Source organism: Rousettus aegyptiacus, unplaced genomic scaffold (assembly GCF_014176215.1).
Source record: "Rousettus aegyptiacus isolate mRouAeg1 unplaced genomic scaffold, mRouAeg1.p scaffold_m13_p_4, whole genome shotgun sequence".
NCBI classification, from domain to species: domain Eukaryota; kingdom Metazoa; phylum Chordata; class Mammalia; order Chiroptera; family Pteropodidae; genus Rousettus; species Rousettus aegyptiacus.
The window spans coordinates 103610392-103638028 of record NW_023416307.1 but is presented as its reverse complement, the minus strand read 5'-3'; the positions used below and the strand labels follow the sequence as shown (position 1 = coordinate 103638028).

Genomic DNA, 27637 nt, shown 5'->3' with positions numbered 1-27637 from the left:
ATAAAAGCCGAGAGAGGAAAAACTGAAACTCATGGATATTTTTATCATAAAAATCTCGATGTTTCCATACTCAGCAAAAGTAGGGATGTTTGGTTCCAGTTTTAGATTCTGGCCTTATGAAGCCAAGAGTGTTTCTGTGATTAACTTGAAGAGGTCTCTACCACCAAAAGAAGTACTTATAATGTTCCCTGAACAGCTGTCATGACCCCTGACTCACCAAATGCAAATCCTCCTTGTATCTCCTTGTACTTATAGGCCACAATCCCAGGATATTGCCTTCTGCATTGTTTATTCTCAAACTGGCTGCACTGAGGAACAACCTGGAGAGCTTAAAAAATCCCAGAGCCTTAGAACCTCAGCCATCCCAGCACTCTGGACTGGTCTGCAGTACGGCCTGTGCACATGGAGTGTTAAAAGCTCCCCAGTTGCTTCTAATGTGCAGCCAAGTATGAGAATCCAAGTCCTTATAAACCACGTGGCTATTTTCCTTGCTGTTTTGTTTCCTGAAGGCAAAGTCTTCATCTTTTCATCCACAGTGTCCTTTCTGGTGCCTTCCTGACAACATTCCTCACAATCATGGTCTATAACTAGAAAACCAGTGAAGCATTTTATTGAAGTCTATCTGGCCCACAATACTCTAGGTTCTGTACAAAAAGGATGTTCCCTGTTCTGTTCATTACATCCTCATTCCCCACAGAGTGGCAGAAATATGGTACACAATGAATAATTATTTTGTTGAATTTAAAAAAATAATAAAGAATAAAAGTGAAAGAATAAAATAAATATTAATTACAACAGCTAATATTTATGTAGGCATTAATTATGTGCCAGGAACTAGTTTAAGGGCTTTACATATATTAACTCATTTATCACCACAAAGCTAAAATAGGTACAAAATCATGTCCATTTACAGATGAGGAAGCTGTGGTGTAGATTAAATAAATTGCCCAAGGCCATACTTCGGTGGGAGAGTCAGGATTCAAATTCAGGCAGCCTGGCTCTAGAGTCCTTACCAACTAGGTTATACAGCCTGGCCAGTGTCACAGGCTGCCTAATGCCCCCTTTATATAATGATCACTGCAACCACCATCAACCTGCAGATGGCCATCAATGCCACTGCTTTTGTGGAATGACTATCAAGTGCCAGGCACTGTGTTAAGCACTTACTGTGTTATTCCATCTAGAACCACAAATTGTTAATTCCACTTTACATATTAAATAAATTAGGCACAGAGAGGTGAATCAACTTGCCCAAGGTCACACAGCTAGGAACTGGCAGGGTTAGAATTCTACTGATCTGTCTGCCACTGAGGTGTAAACTCTTAATGATCATATGATGACTTTTCTGGTTGGAGAGTTGCATATTATAAGCAGAAGTTGTCTATATGTATGGCAAGGATATCCTGAAACAACTTCTTAGCCCCTAGTTTCTACTGTTTTCTTCATACATTCACTAGCATGTTATTTAGTCTCATCTCATATACCAAAGTCACACTATACACATGTTTAATTTATATAAATCCAACTATACAGATAATGGGACAGAACAAGCAATGAGAAAGAGTCATATTAATGAGTAATATCTAGTTGGTGACCCCCAATGCCACTCCATTCACAGGACACAAGTCTTGTGAGAGAGATGACAGGGAACACATACCATTTTTCATTCCCGAATGCTCACTGGATCAGCATCCCACCACGCTACTGGGACTCCAGTGCTTAAAGATGCTAAAATGTATGGGTAACTTAAGGGATTCTCAAAGCTAAATTTACTTACATATATACTTTGCCTTATGAACTATCTTTAAAGCCTCATCCTCGTGTAGGAAGTGGCTATAGCAAGATAGCACCATACAGGAACTATACACAAGAATGAAAACTAGCCCAAATCCTGTTTTCTCTCTGGCTCACTCTGTTCATGAGACATGAACACTCAGTAACATGATTCATCCTCAGAAGTAGAAGAAACAGCAATGCAGTCTCAGCTTGATATTTTACTCTGTGATATTGACATTGCTACTCTGTGATATTCACATGAATTATAAGAAAAGCATGCAAATCCCAATTCCTCGATGGTAGTTGACCTAAACATGACTTGTTTGATACTGAGAAAAAGTTATATGCTAATTTTCTGACCACAGAGTATGTGTAAAAGGAGTTTGCACAAAGAGCCATCAAGATAAAGAAACATTAAATTGTATTTTTAAAAAAATAGTGAATTTTCATTCCCCATGTATACCAAAGAAAATTCAATAAAGCCTTTATGTCACATATTATTATGAATCAATTTTCTTGGCCAAACATAAAAGTTGATACAACATTTTCGTCTTGAACACTCTATTATCAAGACATTTGTCAAATACTGAAAGATCTGACCACTTGCCTTTTCTCAAATAGGACAAGAAACCCAGATAACAAATGGAAGTTGTACTTAAAAACAAGAATAGACAGGAGACTGAATTACAGCAAAACACTTACGAATCAAGAGAGGGAAGGAAAAGTACCAAGAGAGATTAAATGCACAGAGAACAATAATAGGAAGGAAATCTCTTGTGAAAAGAAACAGTTGATGGTAACTTAATCGGGATAAAAATGAATTAGATCTTCCTCAGAGACTGAGCTCAAGATGAGGTAATTTCATAAAGTTTTTAGAAAGTCACTTGAAAATGACACATCTTGCTCTTGTACTCTACTTTTAGAGAGAAGGGGGGAAAAGTTCTCCATGAGGGAACTGATCCTCAGAAAAATACAGATACAAACCCAGTTGATGAATTTTACCTATTAACTAGAAGATGATCCTTAATTCTCATTTGGATAGAAAAGTCACTTTAGAACTGATCCAAGTCCTCCTGAATTTCAGGGAAAGATATTGACAAAGAAATTTGGAAATAAAAATCTTAAAATATATGAGGGTGTATACGGGAAAAGACATAAAAATAAGCATTAACAGAGTTGAGCCTGAGACCATCATACAGCACAGGGGAATTCTCGGGCAAATTCTGTTTGGTAGAAAGAATACACATATGATATATTAAGCATATGGTATAGTTGTCAGCAACAGAATATAAATTCTAATTCGGTGGCGGGGGGAGGGAAGAAAAGAAGTGGCTCATAGCTGGGAAGGATGCTGAAGCAGCTCACAAAAATAAGGAGAATCTATAGAAGAAACTACAGCAGTCATTCTCAAATTTAAGCAAACATGAGAATCACTTAAAGGGCTGGGCCCCATCCCAGAGCTTTTGATTCAATACGTTGGAGAGAGCCTGGGATTTGCATTTCTAAAAGGTTTCAGGTGATGCCACTCCTGCTGATCCAACCATTATGAGAATCACTGAGTTACAGAAGCCTACGCTATGGGAACAAAGCCCTATGTCTAAGGAAGCCTCCATCATACAGCTTTGCTCATGGGTTTTACTAAGGCTTTCGCAAGGTGGGAGGGAATATGGTCTCCTCCCCACATTGTTCAGTTCATGATCCCAAAGGCAAGAGGCCTTTCTCATGAGCTTCAGAAGAAAAGCCTGGAGGAAGCAGCTGACTGGACCGAGGACTTTTGTCAGATCATCTCTGAAAGGTACTTGCTACATCAGGGATGCAGCAAGGAACTGTCCTGACCCAAGTATAATGGTACTCGGTGGACAGGAAGGGAGATGAGAGGATCCAAGAGGGAAGACAGAGGGACAGAAGGCATCAAATGCGATGGCATCACCAAGATTATAGGGAATGGGAAAAGTATCCTCAAAGAAAGAAGAGAACGAGTCACAGTAAAACATGATGAGCAAACGATATGACAATGAGATTATCACAGCCCATAATAAAGTTTACTTTAGCATCAAGAGATATCATGTATAATCAAATTCACTTATGATATTGGGGTTTTAGGTTCGTATCATCTATCTATACTCATAGAGTAGAACCTCTCACATAATCTGTGGTGAAGGACCATTTTTTAAAAATTCTATGACTATACTTTTATAAAATACAATATGAATTGCTAGAAAGTTGCTCTTCCACTTGCATGTAATGACAATGGCAACTTGCAATAAAAGTTTCTAGACGCTTATTCTGTTTCTGTACTTGTCACAAACTTAAAACAAATGGTTCAGGCACTAGCACTTCTACACAAACTGACATTGGTCCAACGCAATTTGAGCATGACCACTCTAGACCATGGTGGGTCAAAGAGTTTTCTGTCACAATGACTCAACTGATTAAAAAAGTCAATGAGCAAAGCTCTCGTCAAATAAAACTTCATTTATAAAAATAGACATTGGGCAAGATTTGGCTGGGAATTGTGGTTTGCTTACCCCTGCTCGAGACCAGTTCTTCTCAAACTCCAATGTGCATAGGAATCCTCTGGGGATACTGTGAAAACACATATTCTGACTGTATGGGATAGGACTGAGATTCTGCATTCATAACACCCTTCGAGTTGACATCAACATAAACAATCCATGGCCCATACTTTGAGTAGTAAGGTTCCCTTACTACTCAAAAGGAACCCAGAGACTGAAATGTGACATTGAGTATAACAGGTGCTTTATATTGGGTCTTTATTAAGCTTAGGAAAGACTGCATCTGTCAGTCTGGAACATTTCTTCTGCTTTAAAGGGATGATTACAATCAGAAGAGATTGATAAGGACAGTCTCATTAGAACCAATGGATGGTTTCCTATTCTTTCAATCAGCCTAGAACTTGGTACACAGTAGGTGGTCAATAAATGTCTAGCTTGATGCAGTAATACGAAGCTATGTCTATTAGGAGAAAGAAGCTGGATGATGGTGGGGCTGTCTTGTTATTTTTATTATTGTCTTGCCTAAGATATTTTGCACTGTTTGGTAAATTGGCGCAACTTTCAATAGGTAGTGCTTTTAAGGCCGTACCAATATAGAAAAAATGGAACCAAAGAATTTATTTTTTCAGTAAAAGTTCTCTTTTCATTTTTCTTTGCTTTTGTCTTTTTACTTCTGCTTCTTCCACTCTTCTCATTTGAATTTCAAACACTTCTTTGGAATGTGGTCAGCACTATCAGCATTCAGGTTAACTATTCGGTAGTTCAGCTTAATGAAGAATGAGTCCTATTCATAAAATACAACCACTAATCACAGGTGATAGAACACATACAAATATCAAATAGTCTAAATAAAATAAGAGTTGGGCATTTCCTCAACTGCCAACATTCTTGGATCACAATGAAATTGTCAAGATTCTCAGTTACTTATGTCTGTCTCCTCAGAGAAATAAACTGCTTGGGATTAATGAGCAAGTGAAATCTAGAAGGTCAAGAGTTAAAGTTCCAAATGGATTTTCTGTTGACTATTTATGACCCTAAGGTCTTTGAGTATTAGAGGAGACACCTAAATGTTTGCTCAAAAATATTCTGCTGGAGTTCTAATTGAGAAAAAATGATGTGTTCAGAATGTTTACAGATAACGATTAATGAAAGAACTCACAGATAAGCTGGAAGAAAAATAATTAACTCGGATTTGTGCCAGTTGTCCCCTGGGAATGCTAACTAATATGTATATTTGAAGTACTCCATTTCATAAGACCTCAAAGGTAGTAATAGAGCATCCCCAGGAGAGGGTCCTGGATATGTAGATAAAATATCCATCGATGTTCACAGAGGACCTTTAATTGCAAGAGTTGCCTCAAATTAAAGTTGCAGCGTAAGCTATTCAAGTAGACAAAACCCCTTTTTAGTCCATAATAAAGCAGGCAAGATTGTTTAGAACACTTTGCTAAAGAAGTAGTAAGTAAAGACAAAGGAAGGAGGGTGGCTTTAAATGGGAATATATGTTAGATGGATTCCTTCATTAGTGGCATGCATGTCATTGCCCACAAACCCAAACTCCAAATCATATAACACCTATGACATTTCTTTCTCTAAGGTACTTATCATATAAACTTTGTAGGCAAGTCTATTAAACACAATAAGTCCCTGGGATTCTCAGGCCCCCCCTTCAATTTTATTTTTCACCCTAACAAATATCACCCGATAAATTAGGTATTTGTTTTATATTATGTATTTATCTACTTATTGGCTTTACTATCTCTCCCCTCTAAAAATGGAAGCTCTAAGAAAGCAAGACTCTATATTACTTGCTGCTTTATTCTCAGTACCAAAAAGAATGCCTGACATACATAGACATTTATTATATTCTCATTTGGGTGATGTTTCTGAATGGCTTTCTTTCCAGCTTAGTCATTCTGTGATCTGAAGAATTAGCCTTGACTTCTTTGAGAGGTGTCCTCCCACGCAGGCCGGGGACCCCACAACCATCCCATAAAATCGTTTTTGCTGTGGGATGAGATCCATCAACCTCATGGCTGACACACTGACTTATACCTATGGCTGAGTTCCTTCCTTAGTTACTTGCCTGGTACTCCAGTTTCCTTAGAACCAAACTTACAGGATTCTTTTATGAATGGAGTTTGGCCACTGTACCTAGGAATTGTGGGACTGGCTATTAATAGAATTCTCTAAATACTATTTAGGAATTGTCTTCTTATGTTTGTACTCTTGCTGTTTTCTACTAACATTCTGCTTTCAGGTAAGACCTCCTACCCACTCTTACCATTCTCCCTGTATAATCAACTATTATTTGTGGGTGCTGTTGCCTGGCTGCTGGATAGCACCTCATTCCACTCTCTGCAAAAAGGTCCTTCCCTTCATTGCTTACGTGACCCTGTGAGACAAGTCTAGTTCTAGTCTATGGTCCATACCAGGTTGCCCTATCCCATAAATGTCTTGCTAGCCACATGGCATTTGCATCTAGCTTGGAAAACAAATTGTTTCAGAAGGACAACTCATTCATTACGCTTTTCTTCCTGACCAAAAATATTCAGCTGGATGACTTATATGGAAATAAAAAACATGTGAACTATCAATACGAATTCTAAAAAAACTCTTGCACCAATAGAGTGCCGAGAAATAATAAAATATATAAAAATAGTTGAACAAAACCCTGGGTTAAAAAAAATTCAAGGGAAGACTATACCTTTAGGTATTTTAAAGAATAAATGGAAAGTTAACAGGAAAAGCAACAAGAAGTGGAAGGGCAAAAACAAAGAAATTTCAAGGTAATTTTATAGAATTTGAAAAGAGAAATGAATGAATAAAGGAGATGGTTAAGTGGTGAGGACTATAAATTGTCAATATTATATAGAAAAGGGAAATGGGGACAAATTTTCACCAAGGAAGCATCTGTTAAGGGTTAGAAAGATTCAAAAGACATCTATTTGAGAAGTTTGCCTGGAGTGTCCTGCTCTTTTACAAAGGCAGATAATACACAAATCAGTGGATGTGTATGAATTTCCTAAGTAAAATAATTCATTTAGGAATTATTTCAAGAAAGAACATGGAAAAATAAAGGTGAGTTTATTTTCTTACCTCTAGCGATTCTCATTCTTGACTCCCTTTCTCCTCAGTGAACTGACTAAATCCGGAAGATATCTCAAAGATACAGAGCTGAGCAAGGAAGAAACATTAGGCCACCTCTGGAATTCTTAAGGATTTCAGAGTCCAGGTAATTAAGAATGACTTTATCGAATATTAAAGGTGGTATGTTTAAAAGCCATTACTGACATATTCTGAAGGTTCACATAATCAAAATACTTTCATTCAGGATGCATACAAATGCAAATTGTAAAAATAAATTATATTTACATTCGGGTTAGGGGTTCTTGACTGTCCTTTCTTTAAAAGGTAAAATCGACTGTTTCTACCACATATTTTTAAAGAGCTGTCCATAATTATCTAAAACATTACTCAGGAAATTTTCATTACTCAGTTATGTTCTATAAAGTTGCCACAAACACCGACTTGGTGAATATTCAACTATTGGCACTAGGGGAAATACAGAGTTAGGTTCCTAGGAGCCTCTGGTCATATTTTTGTCAATCAATACATAACCTTGTTTCAAGCTTGTTTCTGTTTAAGGTCATCTTATTTATTGTTGATTCAGTAACATTAAACTTATGGCCAATAGTACTATAAGTCATGCCTGAACAAAGCTTATGCATATCCTCTGGAAGGCACATTACACTACACAGCACTCTAATACTATGCATGGCACCATTTTCAACAGTGAAATCACACACAAAAGTGGCACTAACTAGAAGGCAAAATGACACTTGTTTACAGTATGAGAGCTGAAACAAGAAGGGAGAGCACAGCCTTGTTTGACCTTAGCTAAGAACAGCACATCAGAACTAAAATTGTCACTGCTCTGAGCACTTCCACAAATGACCGTGAAAGCATTGTGAGTATTGGTTGTGGGTTTACAAATAAATGTTAGCACACAGGCAAATCTGCAAATATGATATCAGTAAATAATGAGGATCAACTGTATTAAGAATACTGATTGAAAAACTGCACATTAGGTTACAATAAAATTCCTTCAATACGTAAAAAAAAAAAAAAAAACATTCCTTGGAAATAACTAAGAATCATTAACAACTGGAGGAAAATGCTACTTCTTATCACGACATTCATCTTGCTTTAATCAGCATGTAAAATTATGAGTACAAAAAGGCTCAAACAGCATTATTTTAAGTGGGAAATACTCTACATACCAAATAACGGAGTAGTAGTTAAGTAAACATATATTCATATAAGTGATTGCTATTCAGTCAATAAAGATGAGAACTATACAAGACAGGCAAAAAGGTACATAAAATGTGAAAAAAGCAAACTATATGAGTGTCAATTATATTGATACTAATTTTGCCAAAAAACACTATATTCCACTTTTACAGTGTATGTTAATGTCATTTGATTTATTTTTATACCTTTCTATGTTTTATGTTTCCCTAATTCAATAATCAGGGGAAAGGGAATTCTGTTTAATAAAATACCCTAAAACAAAGACCAAAAAAAAAAAAAAGAATGCTTAGCAAATCACTATTAGTCAAATCATTTTTTTTCGGTAAGCCCACATGGACACGTTCCTCATTTAGAATAAGACAATCACCCCTAATTCCTAACTCTCTGGCAGTGGGTGGGAGGTAGCACGGAAAGAGGAAGAGGATTCATACTGTCTATAATCTCCTGAATCCACTGGGACTCGTCCTACCAGACTACAGCTCACCACTACAGAGAAGAGTCAGAGAACTTCACAGTTCAAAGTTGAATTTAACAATTTTTTTTCTCACAGCAGTAACATTAAGAGAAAAAAACAAAACAAAACTACTAACTCTTCTAATAAGTATATATGGTTTCCATCATATAGGACATTATAATTTGATTAATGGTCCATTTCTTTTTAACAGTTTAAAAAGCCTTCATTGTATGAAATTCATAGTCACTATTGAGGATGTTGGGACTAATAACAAAATTTTCTAAAATATCCCAAATCTTTTAAATTCTTTAAATTGCTTACCATAAAACAAATAAAGCACCTTAGAATTTGAATTTTGAGAAGCAAACAGTAAAAACCTTATTTTTGATATATTTCTGAGAGTATGACAGCAAGAAGCATGAAAACAGATTTAGAGTGTTCCATTAAGGATGCTTTGAATATGGGGTAGCTATCAGACATACTGATTGTGTATATAATATAGAACCAAATGCCTTTGCCAGAACCTAACTCTTACTGCAAAGTATTGACAGGTAAAATATAATCAGTGTAAGTTGGGTGTGGAGAGCCAGACATTCTTGGAAATTTGGATCAACTGGACAACAGGAAAAGAAATGCAAAGTTAACATTTATGAATTTATGACAGAAGGAAAACCACTGCAAAGAAAGGAAGAGAAATGTGCCCAGGCAGATGGTTTCCATTCTCTAGCTTATGCACAGTGTTATCCCAAACAAGAGCTCTTCTACGTGCAAAATGATGCCAAATAACAGGTTACGTTTTCATAGACGCAAAATCATTTTTATTCTTCCCAAAGGTAGACTATCACCATAAAGAATGGCTGCCTGGACTTTTAATCTTTTTAGCTTCATAAGAAAGGAAAATTTATTTTCAAATAGGTCTGGAAGAATAGGGATGCAGAACAGTTATTTCAAAAATAATGCTCATGTTGTGTAGTGTTGGGCATTATATTTGAAAATAAATCTCTTGAGAATTCTATTACTCCCCAAATAAATATTCCCTTGCAGATAAGGTGATTCAGCAAATACATGTGGTATGTAATGAGATGTGTTTTGCTTCACACCTCTGATATAAGCATGCATATAAGAAAAAGAGTACACTGTATTTTATATTTAAATAGACCCTAAATGTATAATAATTAGCAATGTGTGAGACATTAAGTACATGCTAATCTCAAAACATTTATTAAAACTTAAGACAGTTGCAAAAACCTGGTACTGACAGGACGATATGCAGTTTTACTTGTCTGGCCTCAAATTCCAAAGACTTTTGAAGCACATACCACAGAGCTGGCCTCTCCTGAAATTTATACCAGGTGGTATTTTGTGGTTCTTCCAAACATGAATTTCATCCTCCCTTCATTAAATTGTGGTTTCTTGCTTGTCTGAACAGAAAATAACTGTAAGCTTCTAAATGTTTACATATTTTATCAATTTCAAAACAATACATGCAGTAACACTGGTGTCAATAAACCTGTTTCAGAGACCTCCCATTTCTGTAGATGAGCATTTACTCTCTACTGTTACAATAATTCTAAATCCAAACATTAAAAATGATAATGGATTAACATGCAAAATAAAAAAAGACTAAAATTTTCATTGTGCTTTAGAAATGCCTGCCAAATATTTCTAAGTGTATTATCTCAGTTTATCTTTTAAAAAATATTTTGGTGTATTATTATCATGTCTACTTTAGAGATGAGGTGATATAAGTTTAAAAAGTATATACAAATAGCTAATAAATATATGAAAAGGTGCTCAACCTCATTAGTCTTGAGAGAAAGTCATTAAACCACATGATGAAACCACATACTTACCAGAATGACTAAAATTGAAAAGACTGACTGTACCAAATGTTGGTGAAGGTGTGGAGAAAAGTGGAATGCCCATACATGGCTATGAGTGTAAAGTGATATACCTGGAGAACTGTTTAGCAATATCAGTTCAAGCTGAAAATATGTGTACCCTATGTCCCAGAAATTCCAGTTCCAAGAGACATGTCCCATAGAAATGTGCTCTGAAGGACATGAGAATGTTCATAGTAACATTATTCATAATAGTCAAAACTAAGAATAACACAAATATCTATCAACAGAAAAGGTTAAAAAAGTTTTGGTACAGTCATACAATAGAATATTATATGGCAATAAGAATGAATGAACCACTGTGACATAAAATGTGGATCAATCTTATAAATAAAAGTGAAAGATGGCACACAAAAAAGAGTATACATTGTATGATTTCATTTATATTAAGCTCACAACCAGGCAAAATTAATCTATGATATTAGAAGATAGGATAGTGGTTACTTTGGGGGAAAGGTGGGGTAGAAGTATGGGGGAGAGGAGCATAAGGGGCTTCTGGGATAGTGGTTGTCTTAGTCTATTCAGATTGCTATATTAAACCACTATAGACTGGTGGCTTAAATAACATTTATTTCTCACAATCCTAGAGGCTGGGAAGTCCAAGATCAACGCATTGACAGATTCACTGTCTGGTGAGAGCCCACTTCCTGTTATACAGATAACTTCTTTCTAGTTAACATCCTCACATTATGGAAGACAAGAGAGAATTCTCTGGGGTCTCTTTTATAAGGGCACTAATCCCATCTAGGAGTGCTCTACCCTCATGATCTAATTACCTACTAAAGGCCCCGCCTCATATTGGTGGTTAGGATTTCAACATATGGTTTTGGGAGAGATAGAAACATTCAGTCCATCGCAATGGTCATATTCTATTTCTTGATCTGATTGGAGATTACATGGATACGTGTGCTTTGTGATAATTCATCAAGCTACATACTGAAATGATCTGTATACTATTCTACATGTAGATTATCCTTTAATACAAGTTTAGGAAAATTTTTAAGTGATACTATCATACAGAAAATATGTGTTTATCTCAATTCATGTAATAAAACAACCCTCTGAGGTAATAAGTACTGAGAAGTTAAATAACATGCCCAAAGTCCTATAACCAGTGAGTAGTAAAGACAGGATTGGAACCCAGGCAATTTGGCACCAGAGCACCATAAAGGACCCCCTCCTTTTTGAACTAGTGTTTGGTGTTTATGTAGTGCATTTCTTTCTGGACATTAAAAAAGCTTTGAAAGCATAACTCTGAGTTGGACCTAAACCAAGAAGCACAGTCAAACCAAGTGAAGTGACTTCACTAATGCCAATCATTTACCACTGTTTTTCAAATTCAGGCCTCTGGAAGGCAACAAGTTTGCTTAATTTTGGCTGATAGAGCTAGGGTTACTATTGAGATTCATGTCAACTGTCTTTTCATTTTATTCATTTATGCAAAACGTTTTACACTCCAGATGTTGTTCTAACTCATTTCCTACACCTTTGGAATTAGAAATAAAAGCCAAAGCATGATTTAGGAAAACAAAAACCTAAGGACAACATTCCTTATAGCGCATTTCTTTAAATGTGCTCAAATTCTTTACAGATTACCACAAAGCTCTACTTCTACTTCCTATTTTATATCACTTTATTCTATAATTTTAACAATATCAGTTGTTTAGAATTTTATAAGTTAAAATGACGAAGATAAGACAAGATCTATTCTACCACCAGCAGAATTAATTCTATTACCTTTCCCTCATCTCAAACCCAGCTGGAAAATATAGAGAATTATAAAATATTTAATGATATACTTCATGTGAATCTTGTTTAGTAAGTGAACTATCTTAAAAAAGACTCTTGTCATAGACAGTTTGGCAGAGGAATGTGGTTTCATATATATTACAAACAAATAAGGAACACATTAGTTATCAAGGCACCTGTGTTAGATCCCCGTGGAAATCAGCATTTGGGCTAATAGTCAAGCAAAATAAATATACGTCCAGCTCTATGGCTGATATTATGAGTGGAAACATATGTCAATCTATAATATATTTTTAATGATGATGTTTATTACCTGATCAATAGAATTAGCTCAGACATATGGCAAACAAATCATTGTTACTATCAGCTGATATATAAGTTCAACAATAAACCTTCTGCAATTTTGAGTTTCGGTGTATTCAACTGACTAATCCTTATATCTAACAAGAAAATCAATACCTTTGAAATAATTAGGTTTGGGCTCTTGGGAATCTACTTCTGGGCAGCTGGATAGGGCTGTACTTGAAATAATTACTGCCAGAACTATAACCAGTTTTCTTGCAAAATCAAATCAATTCATCTATACTATTTTTTAGCCTCTGTTCTCTGAAATCTGTGAAACAATGCCAGAATTGAAAATATCCATTACATTTCTATGCTTTTTGACTGGCTTTGAAATTTTAAGATTTGGCAAATGTACTGTGAGATGAGCTATGCATTCATTTTCCTGATATAGCCTGAGAAAAATAACTCTCACATACCTTTTTCTACCCAAGAAGACAGCCAAACTCAAAAAAGTTTAAATACTCCAAGCATTTGAAAATATTCCATAAGGTAAAGTCAAAATTTTTGAAGTGATTGTTTAAAAAAAAAAAAAAGGCTCTTTAAGTGATCTTTCATATCCCTCCAATACTTTCACAAAATTAAAATTCAGGATCAGCCACTAAGAAAATATATTTTTTAAAAATGCAGTGATTGTCCTGGTAGATTTAATCCTTTGATAGCTCTTGATTATTAACACTGAACTTCAGTAGACACCAAAGAATTCAGTATTTTATTACAGTTGCCTGTCCTCTGGGTACTTTGTGGTTCAAATAAAGAGCAGTGTATTATATCCATGGTATTTACAGGTTTCGATTTGTTTGAAAATCATTGGGAGGAAAATTATTCTTCTCTTAGAAAGGGGTAGGAAGAAGGGATAAAGGAATTAATAAATGATTAGGGAGTCACTGATAATGTTCTCACTTAATGGATGAAAATAAGGTGCTTATGTAAACAGAAAATTCAACTCCAAACACTTTGCTCATAGCTGAACTTCAGTGACTTTGATGTTCCTGAAGAGCACTGGAGAATTAAAGATAAGTAGATGTTAATATCTTACCATTTATTTTGAGTCAGAAGGAAAAGTGTTAGCGAAAACATAAGGTTACCAACTACATAAGTCATAATGAAAACAAACAAACTACTACTTATATAAAACAAAATTTTATTTATGTGAACCCAAGAAGGTTATTGTCATTATACTCATTAAGGAGAAGCTTCCATGTTAAGTTCAGACTACATATCTTAAAAAAAAAAATCTGGTATTTTCATTTATGATTTTCTTAATGATAGGTTCAGATTTACTGACTTTCATAAAGGTCAGGAACCAAAAGAATATATTAGAAGAGGACCAGTGGTCCACAATCTTTTTGGCACCAGGGACTGGAGCTCCTATGAGAATCTAATGCCTGACGATCTGAGATGGAACTGAGACAGTGATACTAGCATTGCGGAGCAGTTGCAAATACAGATGAAGCTTCACTCACTTGCCCATTGCTCACCTTCTGCTGTACGGCCCAATTTCTAATAGACCACAGACGCTATTGGCCCATGGCCTAGAAGGTTGGGGACCCCCCCAATTTAGAAGATAGATGCTGTGCATGCAACTTTGAGTAACCATACAAAATTTATAACAAAACTACAGAGCAACCATCATGGGAAGTTGCCTGAGATCCAGGTGAACAGAAGTCCTACAACTGGAGACATGCATAAGTGGTTACCTTGGATCTGGTAGGAGTGGAGACGGGAAATGGCCCAAGTGTGTGGCAATCAATAATTGGGAGGGTTATTTTGGCTGCAAAGCCACCTCTCCTCACTGAAGAGCAAGGGGTCCTGGCTCCTAACTGAGTGCTCCAGTCTAGAGTTCCAGTGCCAGGAAGAGAAGTCCCCACAATCTCTGGCTGTGAAAACCAGTGGAGATTGTGGCTGAGTAAGATGGCATTAGGAAAGTTCCTATCAAAGGGCCCATGCCCCAAATTATGCAGTGATGGACTCTCTTGCTCTGATTAGGCTCTAACACTGGGACAGCTGCTCAAGGAGTGCTAGGGACATACACGGGACACGCTGAATTGTTGGGCTTCAGGGTGAGGGCTAGAGAGGCAGCTTATTTCCTGACAGAAGTGCTGGAAGTATCCACTGTTCCTTTGTTGAGCCCTCCCCACTCTCAATCTACAGACGGAGGGAGGTAGCCACCATATCTGAGTCTCCATCAATCTGGACAATATGGTTCACTCTGCCCAGGTGACTTCCTGAGACCTCGTCTCTTCCAAGTTGCGGGCCCAACCAAGCTGCCTCCAGTGGTTTATTCTATACAAATGTCCTATCTTGACTCATGCTGTGGACCTTGCTGTGGACTTTGCTAAAAAGTTCACAAAATCCAACTAAGCAGCATCTGGCCTTGACATGCCCCATACCTCTTGCTGAGCAGTCCCAAACCCAGCACTAGCAGCAATAGGCCTCATTTTGCAGCTTGGCCTCTCAAAGCACCTATAAGCCCAGCATGGGTGGCAGCCATCTGCCACCAGGAGTATACAGGTAACCCCAGAAGCACACAGGCTGAAGCTGAACTTGGCCTGCAGCTGGACTCCTCCCAGGAGACCCTTGTGCCAGCACACCCAGTGGCCTGCTTCAACCAGCAACGGAGACAGAGCATGACCCAGGGCTGTATTTGAGAAGGATGCACCTGAAGAGTAGACTAGGCAGGCACCAGAGCCCTGCTAAAGTGAATCCTGCCACGTACGGTCAGCCCCTCACCAGTCACCAGTTAGTCCTCAAACCAATCAGCTCAAGGGTCAATTCTTCCCACTGACATGTAAACAGCAACCAGGACTGAACTATATCAGGAGGGCACACACAACCCACACAAAGGAAACACCTTAAGCATCTCTCAGGTGTGCCACCAGGCCCCATAGGACATCTACTACATAAAGCCCCTCTACTAAGACTAGAAGACCTAGGAGCCCTACCTAATACATAGAAATAGACAGAGGGAGGCAGCCAAAATCGGGATACAAAGAAACATGTCCCACATAAAGGATGAGAACAAAACTCCAGAAAAAATAACTCAACAAAATGGAGACAAGCAATCTACCAGATGCAGAGTTCAAAATACTGGTCACAGGGATGCTCAAGAAACTTAGAGGAAGAGTAGATGAACTCAGTGAGAACTTTAACAAAGAGACAGAAAACACACAATTGGAGATAGAAAACATAAAAGGGAACAAGTCAGACATGAAGAATACAGTATCTGAGATGAAGAGTACATTAGAGGGAAACGAGAGTAGATAAAGCAATGGATCAAATCAGCGATTTAGAGAATAGGGTAGCAGAGGACACCCAATCAGAACAGCAATAAGAAAAAAAAATCCAAAAATGAGGAAAGTTTAAGGCACCTCTGGGACAACATCAAGCATACCAACATTTGTATCATTGGAGTACCAGAAAAAGAAGAGAGAAAGCAAGAAATTGAAAACCTATTTGAAGAAATAATGATGGAAAACTTCCTTAGCTTGGTGAATAAAAGAAATAGACATACAACTCTAGGAAGCACAGAGAGTCCCAAACAAGATGAACCCAAGGAGTCCCACACTAAGATATATCATAATTAAAATGCCAAAGGTTAAATACAAAGAGAGAATCTTAAAAGCGGCAAGAGAAAAGCAATTAGTTACCTAAAAGGGAGCTCCGATAAGACTGTCAGCCGATATCTCAAATGAAACTTTGCAGGCCAGAAGGGTTTGGCATAAACTATGCAGTGATGAGAAGCAAGGACTTACAACCAGGATTACTTTACCCAGTAAAGCTATCATTTAGAATTGAAGGACAGATAAAGAGCATCACAGACAAGAAAAAGCTAAAGGAGTTTATCTCCACCAAACCAGTATTACAGGAAATTTTGAAGGGACTCTTTTAAGAAGAAAAATATATGTATCAAAAACATGAATAATGAATGGCAATAACTACATATTTATCAACAAGTACTTTAAATGAAAAAGAATTAAATGCTCCAATCAAAAGATAGGGTTGCAGAATGGATAAGAAAACAAGACCTTTATGTAAGCTGCCTCCAAGAGTCTTGCTTCAGATTAAAACACACAGAGATGGAAAGTAAAGAAATGAGAAAAGATAATTATGATGGACCTAGAGGGTATTGTACTGAGTGGAGTAGGTCAGATAAAGACAAATGCCCTATGATTTCACATACATATGAAATCTAAATAATAAAATACACAATAACAACAACAACAACAACAACAAAAAACCGAGAAACAAACTCATAGACACAGAGAACATTTTGAGAGTTCTCAGGTGGGAAGGGTGTTAGGGGATGGGGTCAGTGAAAAACGAGGAAGGGATTAAGAAGTACAAATGGTAGTTTCAGAATAGTCATGGAGATAAAAAGTATAGCATAAGGAATGTAGTCAATAATATTGTAATAACAACGTACATTGTCAGATGGGTATTAGCTTTATTGGGGTGATCACTTTTTGTGTTGTATAGATGTCTACTCACTATGTTGTACACCTGAAACTAATATAATATTGTATGCCATCTATATGGAAAAATAAAAAAAAATTAAAAAGAATATATTAAATACTGTAACAGTATCAAGATAATGATTCTCCAATAAAGTTTAAAATCAAATGGTTGTGGCATATACACTACCCCTCAAAACTGGTAAGAGAATTAGATGATACATATCAGACATTCAAAAAAATTTTAGTCTTTTCCATGTAACAAATATTCACCTACAGTTGTTATCATATACAACTGAGTACCAACAATGGAAACAAGAAATACGGGTACTTAGATTGAGTAAATGCTTACTGAATGCCTACTATGCACCTAGTATATGAATGATAGCTACATTCTAGTTAAGATGCACATGAAGCAACATTATTTGCTACTTAGAGGATATATTACAAACTGTAACCTATATAACCATCAGAGATGAAAATTAAAAAGTATACACAAGGAGGTAAGTCATTATTTTCCAGAGATATATGATAATATAATCCTACAATTTTATTCTGTTTCTAATCTTATGATAATATCTTCAGCATATTTATGGAAGGAATCTGAGACTGAGTCCTCTCTAAGTCATGCAATTGTAGGACTAACTGCTTCAGTGTATATTACCCGAATAATGTTTTACGCCAACCAATGTTTGATTGTTTGGTGCACTATACCTTTTTTTATTTTTTGGTCACTTCTCAGAACTTTGTAAGCATAGTCTCTGAAATAAGATCCTAGGAGCACTTATAAGCCTTCCATCCAAAATGAATCAAAGCATCATGTATTTCAATGGGATACAAGGCACAGGTTTTGCATCTGAGGCTGCATAGTACATGTGTTGACTTATTAACCCCTAACAGCAAAAACAAGAAAGCTCTTGATAGTGAGTAATCAGAACATTATACAATCTCCCTATGAAGAGAAAAGTTACCTTAGGATCCGCTGTGAGTAATTTGAAGGCTTGATATACTTGAGCTTCCTTTACACCACCACCAAGATCCAAGAAGTTGGCTGGCTTCCCGCCATTCAGGAAAATGATATCACAAGTAGCCATCGCAAGTCCAGCACCATTCACTGTAAAATGCAAATAAATTTTAGTCTTTTCCATGTAACAGGATCAATTTAGCAACACGTAAAGATAACGTAAACTTTTTCCCTCCTCCATATTGCAAGAGAGAACCCTGTCTTGACAGGCCAATTTCTGCTCTGTTTGGAATTCCATTCAACCAGATAAGTTCATACACTTTCAGAATAATAATTGGGAAATGTATGTACAAAGAATAACAAAAAAACTCTGGAAATGCAGAGTTGGATTTATGAAGTTAAATCAACATGGAAAATAGAAAGGAGAGAAGAGTTTAAGCTAAGTAATCAATTTGGGCTAGTTAATAGAGGAGGGAGTCTTAGGTTGTGTAAAGTATAGAATTCTAGAGAATTGGGAAAGAGAAAAAAGCTATAAAACGTTACTAGGGCCAATGAATCACACTCTTTTTAATCCTTTAAAAAACGAGTAAAAAATGAAATTCTTTTAATTTTTTGCTTGCTGAGAATGGTCGTTTGAATGTGGCATCCCTCTGGGGTGGGGGATCTCAACTAAAAAGGGTTCCATACATTTTTACACAGTGCAGCCATGCATGTTTATATGTTACTTGGATAAAGTGAGAAAATAAATGAACCAGTAATAGCATCAAAATAATATTCCTACCCCCCCCCGTTCATTTTTCAAATTAATAAATGTTCAGTAGCAACGTGGTCATTAAAACCAGAACCAAAATGTGCTATTAGGAATTTTTTTAAACAACTAAGTAAAGAGTTTTAATACTGAAATTCTTATTTTCTAAAACTAAGTTTTATTGATCCATTGTGTATTATGCTTAATTATATAAAATTACTTTCCTTAAAAATAAAAATTAAAACTTCTGAACTGAGCAGACTTTCAAGATAACCTTCACTTTTTCTGACCCTTGAATTTCCCAGACAAGCATATGAACTGTGACTAATTTAATTAATTCTGGGGCAACTAAAATCAAATGGTTTATACAAGATCTTAAAACAATTTGAAGTGTGTTCATCATAGCTTTTCAGGTTAACTTGGTCAAATCACGCACACTGCTACAGAGGCTACACAGAGTCCGTATTTAATTTGTTCTAAACACACCATTATATCTTTCTCTTTCTAAATATCTACAAATATTGGTAGTGTATTAGCCTATCAAAATACTGTGAATGATCTGGTACATTATAGTTATTGCTCTAATACAAAGCAAGAGCTTTTGATATCACCTGTAATTGGATGTCATTTTCTATTGTATTAAACAACGGATTATTGGATGAGGCCTTTTCAGTTATAAATATAATGATAATGTTTGTTTAATGAGCTACAAATCTTTTTTATTTTAATTCCATTAAGAGTAAGACCTCAGTTTTCAGTGCAATGAATTGGTTTCATCAGAAATGAAGAAGTACATAAATCTTAGTACTATAAGCTGTGGACAATAACAAAAGTTGTATTGCCTCTATAGATCTATTCTTGTCTCAGCTGAATAATCCGAATAAAATTTTCACATATTTAGATGAGTATAATAAAAGCTATTGTTCTATTAATAAACTGGCATAATGGATTAAAAATTTTATCATTTGGTTATCACAGAAGCGGCAATTTGAACGTAATGATTAAACTCTATGTTCTCTTCTACTTCCTTTGAGAAAGTAATTTTATCTGAGATGCATTAAAATAGTAGTCTCAACTGGGTGATTTTGCCTATCAGAAGATATTCGGCAACGTTTGGAGACATTTTTGTTGTCACAAGTGGGAGGCGCTACTGGTAAGAGCCAGGGTTACTGCCAAATACCTTACAATGTATACCTACAGCAAAGAATTATCCCACCTAAAATGTCAATAGTGCCAGAGTTGAGAAACCTTGCTTTAAACCAGTGACTGTTAACCAAACTGAACTTTGAGAAGAAAGTCTGAATTGTTTCCTAAGACTTTTGCGGTACAAAAATCCCTTATATTTACTTGCTAATGGGAAATAATATTTCAGAAATCAGGGGTTCCTATGCTGCGAAACTCCATAAACCATTCTTTTGATGTAACTGAATTCTTACCAAAGCAGGCAATGTTCCCATCTAGTCCTATGTATTTTAGATCATATCTGGCAGCTTCATTTTCAATGGGCTCATTTTCTGACTTGTCATCCATAGCAAATATATCCTTTTGTCGGAATTCTGCGTTGTCATCAAAGTTTATCTTGGCATCAAAACAGACAACTAAATAAAATGAAAAAGGAATGTACATGAATATCTTTTAAGGATCTACAAATTAAGTTCTCCAGGAGAGGAGGCACAAGAAAAAAAAAAGGTATGAAAGGTATGATACTGTCATTCTACCTTATGACACAGGCAGCAGAAGCTGTTATGGCTTTCCTAACCTTAATTTAAACTTTAGACCTACAAAGACAAATATGACATGGCACCTGTTCTCAAGGTCTTACATTGTAATAGAGAGCATAGTAATTTATATGTTTGTCTCTTTTCAATAAAATAACAATTTAAGTCATCACCCATTAAAAGGTACAGATTGCCATTAGATACACACAGCTTTGATTAGCTATTCTTATTATATTTCTAATTTTTAGTATTTAACTACTGTTCATCACGTTTCCCTTCCATACAAAGAGACTAAATAATGATGATTAATCCTGCTGTCGTCCTTTGTCTTTCTTGAAATTTTTATTTAATCAGTATCCCCACTAATATTTCTAAAAGATATAGTAGAAAGAACACTGGGTCAGAATCAATAGTTTTTTATTTGATCTTTAACTAACTGTAACCTTGATATAAATGAATGAATGGATGAATGAATGAATGAATGAATGAATAACCAACCAACCAACCAACCAATTTCCTCTCTGGGCCTCAGTTTTCTTATTTGGAAAATGGAAATAACACTCCCCAGACTGCTGATATACTTACTTTGGGGTCTGCTAAAACAGAAACCATTATCTTTATGTGGTTATGATATGACTCCTTTAATTTGAGTTATAAAACACTAAAAGACCAAGACTGGTCAGATACAATGGAAGGTTGCCAGTCACTATCAGCACTACTGTCTCTACAATCTGGTGCTGGTATAAATTTTTCAACTCTCTCAGCGGCCAAAAGCCTTGGACATAGTGAAACTCGGTGATGAGAATGGTCTACAGAGAGCTTTGCTATCCTTGATTTACAGGAAATCTTCTATATGTACAATCAAGGAGAGAGTGCAACGTGGTGAAGCGGCGTGCTGGTTCTGGGATCTGATCCCTCTCGTTTACATCCCTTGTGGTGGAAATTAGTTATCTATGATGACATTCCAGCATAACCTTCTTTTACTTTATGTGGGATAATGATAGGCGGGGATCTTTGATCAAGAATTTCGAAATGTTACCCATTCTCCTCTAGCATTACAGAGAGGCACCTAATTCTTAAAAAGGAAACAAACACCCAGGAATTTCACTCAAAAGCAATGACTATAGCCTGTTAATACCATTTGCTTTCTATTAAAAGAAAATATTGTTACTTTATAATATCCAGGGGTTAAAGACCTTAGGTAGAGGTTTTTCCCAAGGACCTCTCTACCATTATAACTAAGCACTTTGATACAGATCTGTGCAGAACTAGGATATAAGAATACTCAGCATAAATAAAAGTCTAAACCACGAATTACTTAAAGTAGCACTGACTGACAAGGGAGAATCTTACATGGAAGTTAATATCTGCCTGAGTCCTTAGTCTTGCCACAAAATGTCTAACCACTTTACCCACACACTTGAATATATGGAATAAATGAGTAATTACTTTCCAGAATACTGAAATCTTAATGATAGGATCCTACAATTACCAAAGGAATTAGCTAATGTTCTCTGCTTGCTATAATGTCATTTTCTCAGTAGTTAATAACCAGTATAATAATCAATAAAAAAAAACAACTTCATTCTTGGCTTTCCATTGGGTTTACATATACATTTTAATTAATCAGTTACTAACTGTAGCTCCTCCATTATTCATTGCCAACACTACTTATAACTGACACCTTTGAAATGAACGGGCAAAGACTATCAAATTGAGTTCCTAAGTGAAGAGTTTCAAATAAAAGAATTCTTGGTCAAGATCAATAAACTAGTAAATCAAAATAGGTCCAGGCTGATCTTTGCCTCTTACAAAGACTACAGTTATAAGCTACTTGAGACAACATAATTAATGGATATGCATGCAAAATTCAGAAGGCAGTTCCAACTAAATGCGTGCAAAGCCAGATTTTCAAAAGATGCTTCTTCCTGTAATGTGATGTATATACCAAGTACGGAAATGAGTTCACTATTTGGGGGCCACCTTCGGAGAACTTTAGAGTTTAACCGGAGCTTGAAGATGGTTTCTATGCGATAAAAAGGTATCTATAGGGAGGAATAAAGATGTATCTATAAGTATCATACTTCTGGGATAAAAGGTGTATCTATAGTGGTCCCTTGTCAATTGCCAATTGTTCTCTCTTTGTAGAGAAAAGTATATGACATACCCAGGTCAATACATGTATGTCCGAGGGCTTTGAGAAGTTAAAAACACTACATAAATAGGAAGTAAGTTAAGAGGATTTAGGAGTTAAGAAAGGAAATCCAAAACTGAATTATCATCCTCAAAGTCTAAATCATTTTGGAGGGTGGCAGGAGGCAGGAATAAGGAGGTACATGGACTGTCTTAGACACATATTAGTTTCACTTGCTTACTATTTTGAAAGTAGTACTAAAGATACAAAGTGCTTTCCTGCCTTACTATCTCAGTTTATAATGTTGTATCATCTGGAAATTTTTCTTTGAACTTTATCATTTAATATACCCCAGCATCAAAAACACAACACGCAGGTATGAATTAGAATTGTGGCACTTCCTAGCCAGGTAGCCAATCGCCTCTCTTCAGGCCAGTGGCCTTGTCTATAAAATGGTGAGCAGAGTATTTTCTGCTGTATGGTGTTGCTGGAAGGAGAGAATGTATGCCAAGCACTTAGCTTCACAGACAATTGGTACTCACTGGTTATTAACATTACCACTGTCATCCTCTACGTACACAGTGCTTTTTTATACGCAGAGCTTCCCACTGCTGCATCTCAGGCTACATGATTCTCCTCTGTTCCTCTCACAAAAATGACCTGTACTTTGTTCCATTCCCTCAAAATCCTAGACTTCTGTTTAGAATGAATCTAAACTAGTGATTACTGGAGTTTACATCTGTCTAGGTTACCTAAATTGAGAATACCTAAAAATTTTCTCACATGAAGGATTTTAATGATTGACATTTCAGGCTCTGTAATTGATAGAGAAGGAAATTTTTGCCTAAAATCTGAGGGTGAAAGCCATGCCTTTGTTGGCCCTCAAATCAATGCCACACCTTTATGTAAGACCTAAGTCTTACGTAAAACTTGGTATAAAACAGCTCCAAATGAGAATCAAAATAAGAAGGTGGCAAAGTATGTCTCTCCAATCAGCTCACTATTTCTGTTAATATGGTTTTACTGGAATGCAGCCACATCTATTTGTTTATGTATTTCTATAGTTGATGTCCCAAGACAGTCCCACAGCAGAGAGAAGTAGTTGCAATACAGACTATATGGTCCTTTACAGAAAAAGGTTGCCAATCCTGGATAAGTCATAGTTCTTGTCACATTTGTATAGAATAGCTTCAGGTATCACATTAATTAAAGTGAAGGAGAAACTTCGAAAAGTGCATTCTACTAGTTTGAAAAAAAAAAGAGTATAATAAACAAAATAAACAAAAACTTGCAGCTTGCACAAAAGGAGTAGATTAATCCCTGAATATTGATTGACTCATATGTTTACTTCCCCCTGTAAGTCCCCTCCAAGTATACTTTTATAGCTGGTGTGTTAAAAAATTGATTGATGTCCATGTCAACAGCAGGGCAATAAAATAAACTTGCTTGCTCAAACCTTAGCTTTTACATTTAATAAAACAACAAACTATGGTAAAATGTATTTTTGGAGGTGCTGAGCTTGGTTCAGACATTGAAATTTTCAATGTCACATTAATGAAACCTCAATTCTTTAGAAAACTCAACTTGAACAAAGGCCATTCTGTGTACAAAATGGGTGAAAAAACATGCCTATTAATATTTATAAAACAATTTTCACCATCAAAAGCACATTGTTACATGCTTGATAGATTATACAAATGAATTTTCCTTCTGAACAAATATCAAAGAAAGCTGTGGTACTTATATTCACAGGGTGTTTTTGTTTTGTTCAGTGGTGTGAGATTCTGTGAACCACTAATTCAACAGCTTCCATGAAGAACATGACTGGCAGTTAGCAGCCTCTGACCCTAGAGTTTTAACAGAAGAATGTGCCACAGAATTAAACAAAAGAAAAATACATTTCAGAGGGCAGACTCACAAATAAAAGAAATATAAAAACAGCAAGAAGTAAGATTGTCATAATTAGTTTGAAAAATAATCTGTCTTCAAGCAATGTATTGCATTTGATTTGTGATAAATAACCATAACGTGCTATTGAAATGTGCTTTGCCAAGGTGGCCTTAAAATGCTGATACTTTCAAATTAGTCCCACTTTCCATTAAATATTGGTGTTCTAAGAGTTGTATACTTTTTAGAACTTTCCTTTAGTTGCTGTGAAAAGAGAAAATAGATACAAAGAGGGAGGTAGATTCGGTGATGGAGAGGGGGAACTGAAAGTATTCTTGAAAATAGAGTCTTGTGCATAAAGATAGAAACAGAGAGAAACACCCAACAACAACATGGGCACTTGCTAACACAAAGCAACAGGATGGTTATTTAGGGAAATTAATCTGAAGCAAGAAAGGGATTTGATGTGCCAGTTAACTTTGATCCAGCCTTAATTCTCATGGAATACTGGTGAGATACTCACTGTTTTAGATTGGGTTTCATTTCTTTAGCTCAGTTAATTGATTTGTGCTCCAACTGATGAAGATGCCTGAGAACAGGAATTCTTAATCTCGGGACTACTGACATAGTGGGGGAAAGCAGGTGCTGTGTTGTGCACTGTAGGATGTTTAGCAGCATCCCTAGCCTCTATCCATTAGAAACAAGTAGCATCCTGAACCTCAAGTTGTGACAAACAAAATGGGTGTTAACTAGACTCACCGTGGTGATCATATTGAATCATTATGCTATATACCTGAAACTAACATAATGTTATATGTCAATTATATCTCAATAAAAAAATGTCTTCAGACATTGCAAACATCCTCTGGGGAGGCAAAATGTCCATCCTCCCCATTGAGAAACAATATTTTAAAGACACCAAAAAAGGAGTCTGTGTGCATGCACAAAGATCTGGCTGACAGTGGAAGAAATGAAATAAAATGTGAACCATCACGGTGGCTTTCAAAATGAATGAATGAATGAATGAATGTATAAGTAGATAAATAATGATAAAGAAAACCATCCATCTAACTTGGTCACAGTTTTAATGAATTAATTCTGGCAATGCAATTGGACAAGCATGGAAAATAGTGAATTTTTCTTTGACTAATTAACAGTTTCATTTCAATGAAAGTTCGGCTCATTCTAGTAGATATATTTTAATTCAGTGTCTCTTTTTCTATTAAGAAACTGTCTTTCTCTTATACCATATAATTCCAGCTCAGTGACTGGTCTAAGTATAAACATGTGACTCAAGCAGGACCAATCATTTGAAAAGACTGCTATGGTTGCTGGAGGAGAGTGATGAGAACTAGGAGTCATATTTGCTGCTTCCAGAGGCAGGGAGGGCTTGAAGACCCAAGAATCCCTGATTCCCTTCATGTTTCAAGCCAGTCTACTCTTTAGACTCCCCTGTTACATGGGTAAAATAAGTCTCCCTCACCTAACAGTGGCCTTTTTAACAAAAACTAGGCTCATGTTGGTTTCCATCACTAATAACCATTATAATCCCAATAGTCACTAAACTACATTATAGTCAGTATTGTCAAATTATAGTCTTTGAAACATTATTAATGATATTGGAAAAAATAGTTCTTAAACTGCAGTTTTTCTCCACATCAAAAATTTCCCATGGGTGACCTCACAGTATAGATGTTATCAAAGCCATTGCTCTTCATTCAATCCAGTTATCATCTGTTGTACAAAGATATCATCAATCACCTGGATTTTTAAAATATGTTTTAAAATATGTTCTTCAACAAGCAATGGAAAACTGAAGAAATTCTCTTACAAAGAGACCTTACAATAAGTTTGAAGTAAAAATGTTTGGTGTGATGACAAGCTCCTTAAACTTCTAAATTAAAAGAGTAATTGTTAAATCAAAGTTTTAATGTAAAAGGTTACATATTCTGTTATTACTGATATAAGTGAAAAAATTAAATATTAAGATTATCAATATTGCTAAGATATAAATGACTGCTTTTACAGCTCCTAAATAAAGAATTGCTTAGGGGATCGTGACAATGATGAAGATCAATTTGTACATTTGGTCATTAATCACTGTTTCCTAATTGGGTTTAATTTGACTACTGCTCATTAGAGTTATAAACCAACACACTCATTTAATTGTTATTATAATTCAACAGCTGAACTTTTATGGTACAATGAACAAATTAATAGCTAAAGATAATTTTGTTCTTAAAAATATCACATAAGATATGTTTTAATGAACTGTATACATGGAATATATTTTATGATGATTCCTTCAAAAAAGCTACAGAATTTTTTTTCTCTTAATAATTAAAAAGAAATCTTTGGATTTCATAAGTTTTACAAACACCCTTTTAGAAAAGGTTCTCATATCCCTAGTCTCTGCTGTCAGACCACAATCTGTGTCTGTCAGCTTCCCAAAAGATTGAATGAAAATAGTAGTAAAGCCTGATTTTTATCCCACTCCATGACTGAATTTCCATTTTTTTGAATATGAAATAACTAGGTTGCTTGTGCATACTAGTTTAAAAAGCTTGTAAGAACTTATATTGAACTTCTTTCTCTTTCATTCCTTGGATTTAATTATCAGTTACTCAATGCAGAATAAATGTTGATTGATAATTGCAAACTAAAAGCTACTTTTAGATCA

At 35.8% G+C, this 27637-nt stretch overlaps 1 protein-coding gene across 3 annotated transcripts in view; it reads right to left on the bottom strand.

Moving 5' to 3' along the window:
• The window catches only part of SUCLG2 (succinate-CoA ligase GDP-forming subunit beta), a 243752-nt gene that overhangs the window by 80830 nt on the left and 135285 nt on the right, over positions 1-27637 (bottom strand). For all 3 annotated transcript variants that reach the window (XM_016150231.2, XM_016150229.2, XM_016150232.2), the window contains 2 exons: positions 20655-20816; positions 18478-18620 (listed from right to left, as the gene is read on the bottom strand). In XM_016150231.2, coding sequence (XP_016005717.2) covers positions 18478-18620; positions 20655-20816 — 305 coding nt within the window. The remainder of the gene's footprint in view (positions 1-18477; positions 18621-20654; positions 20817-27637) is intronic.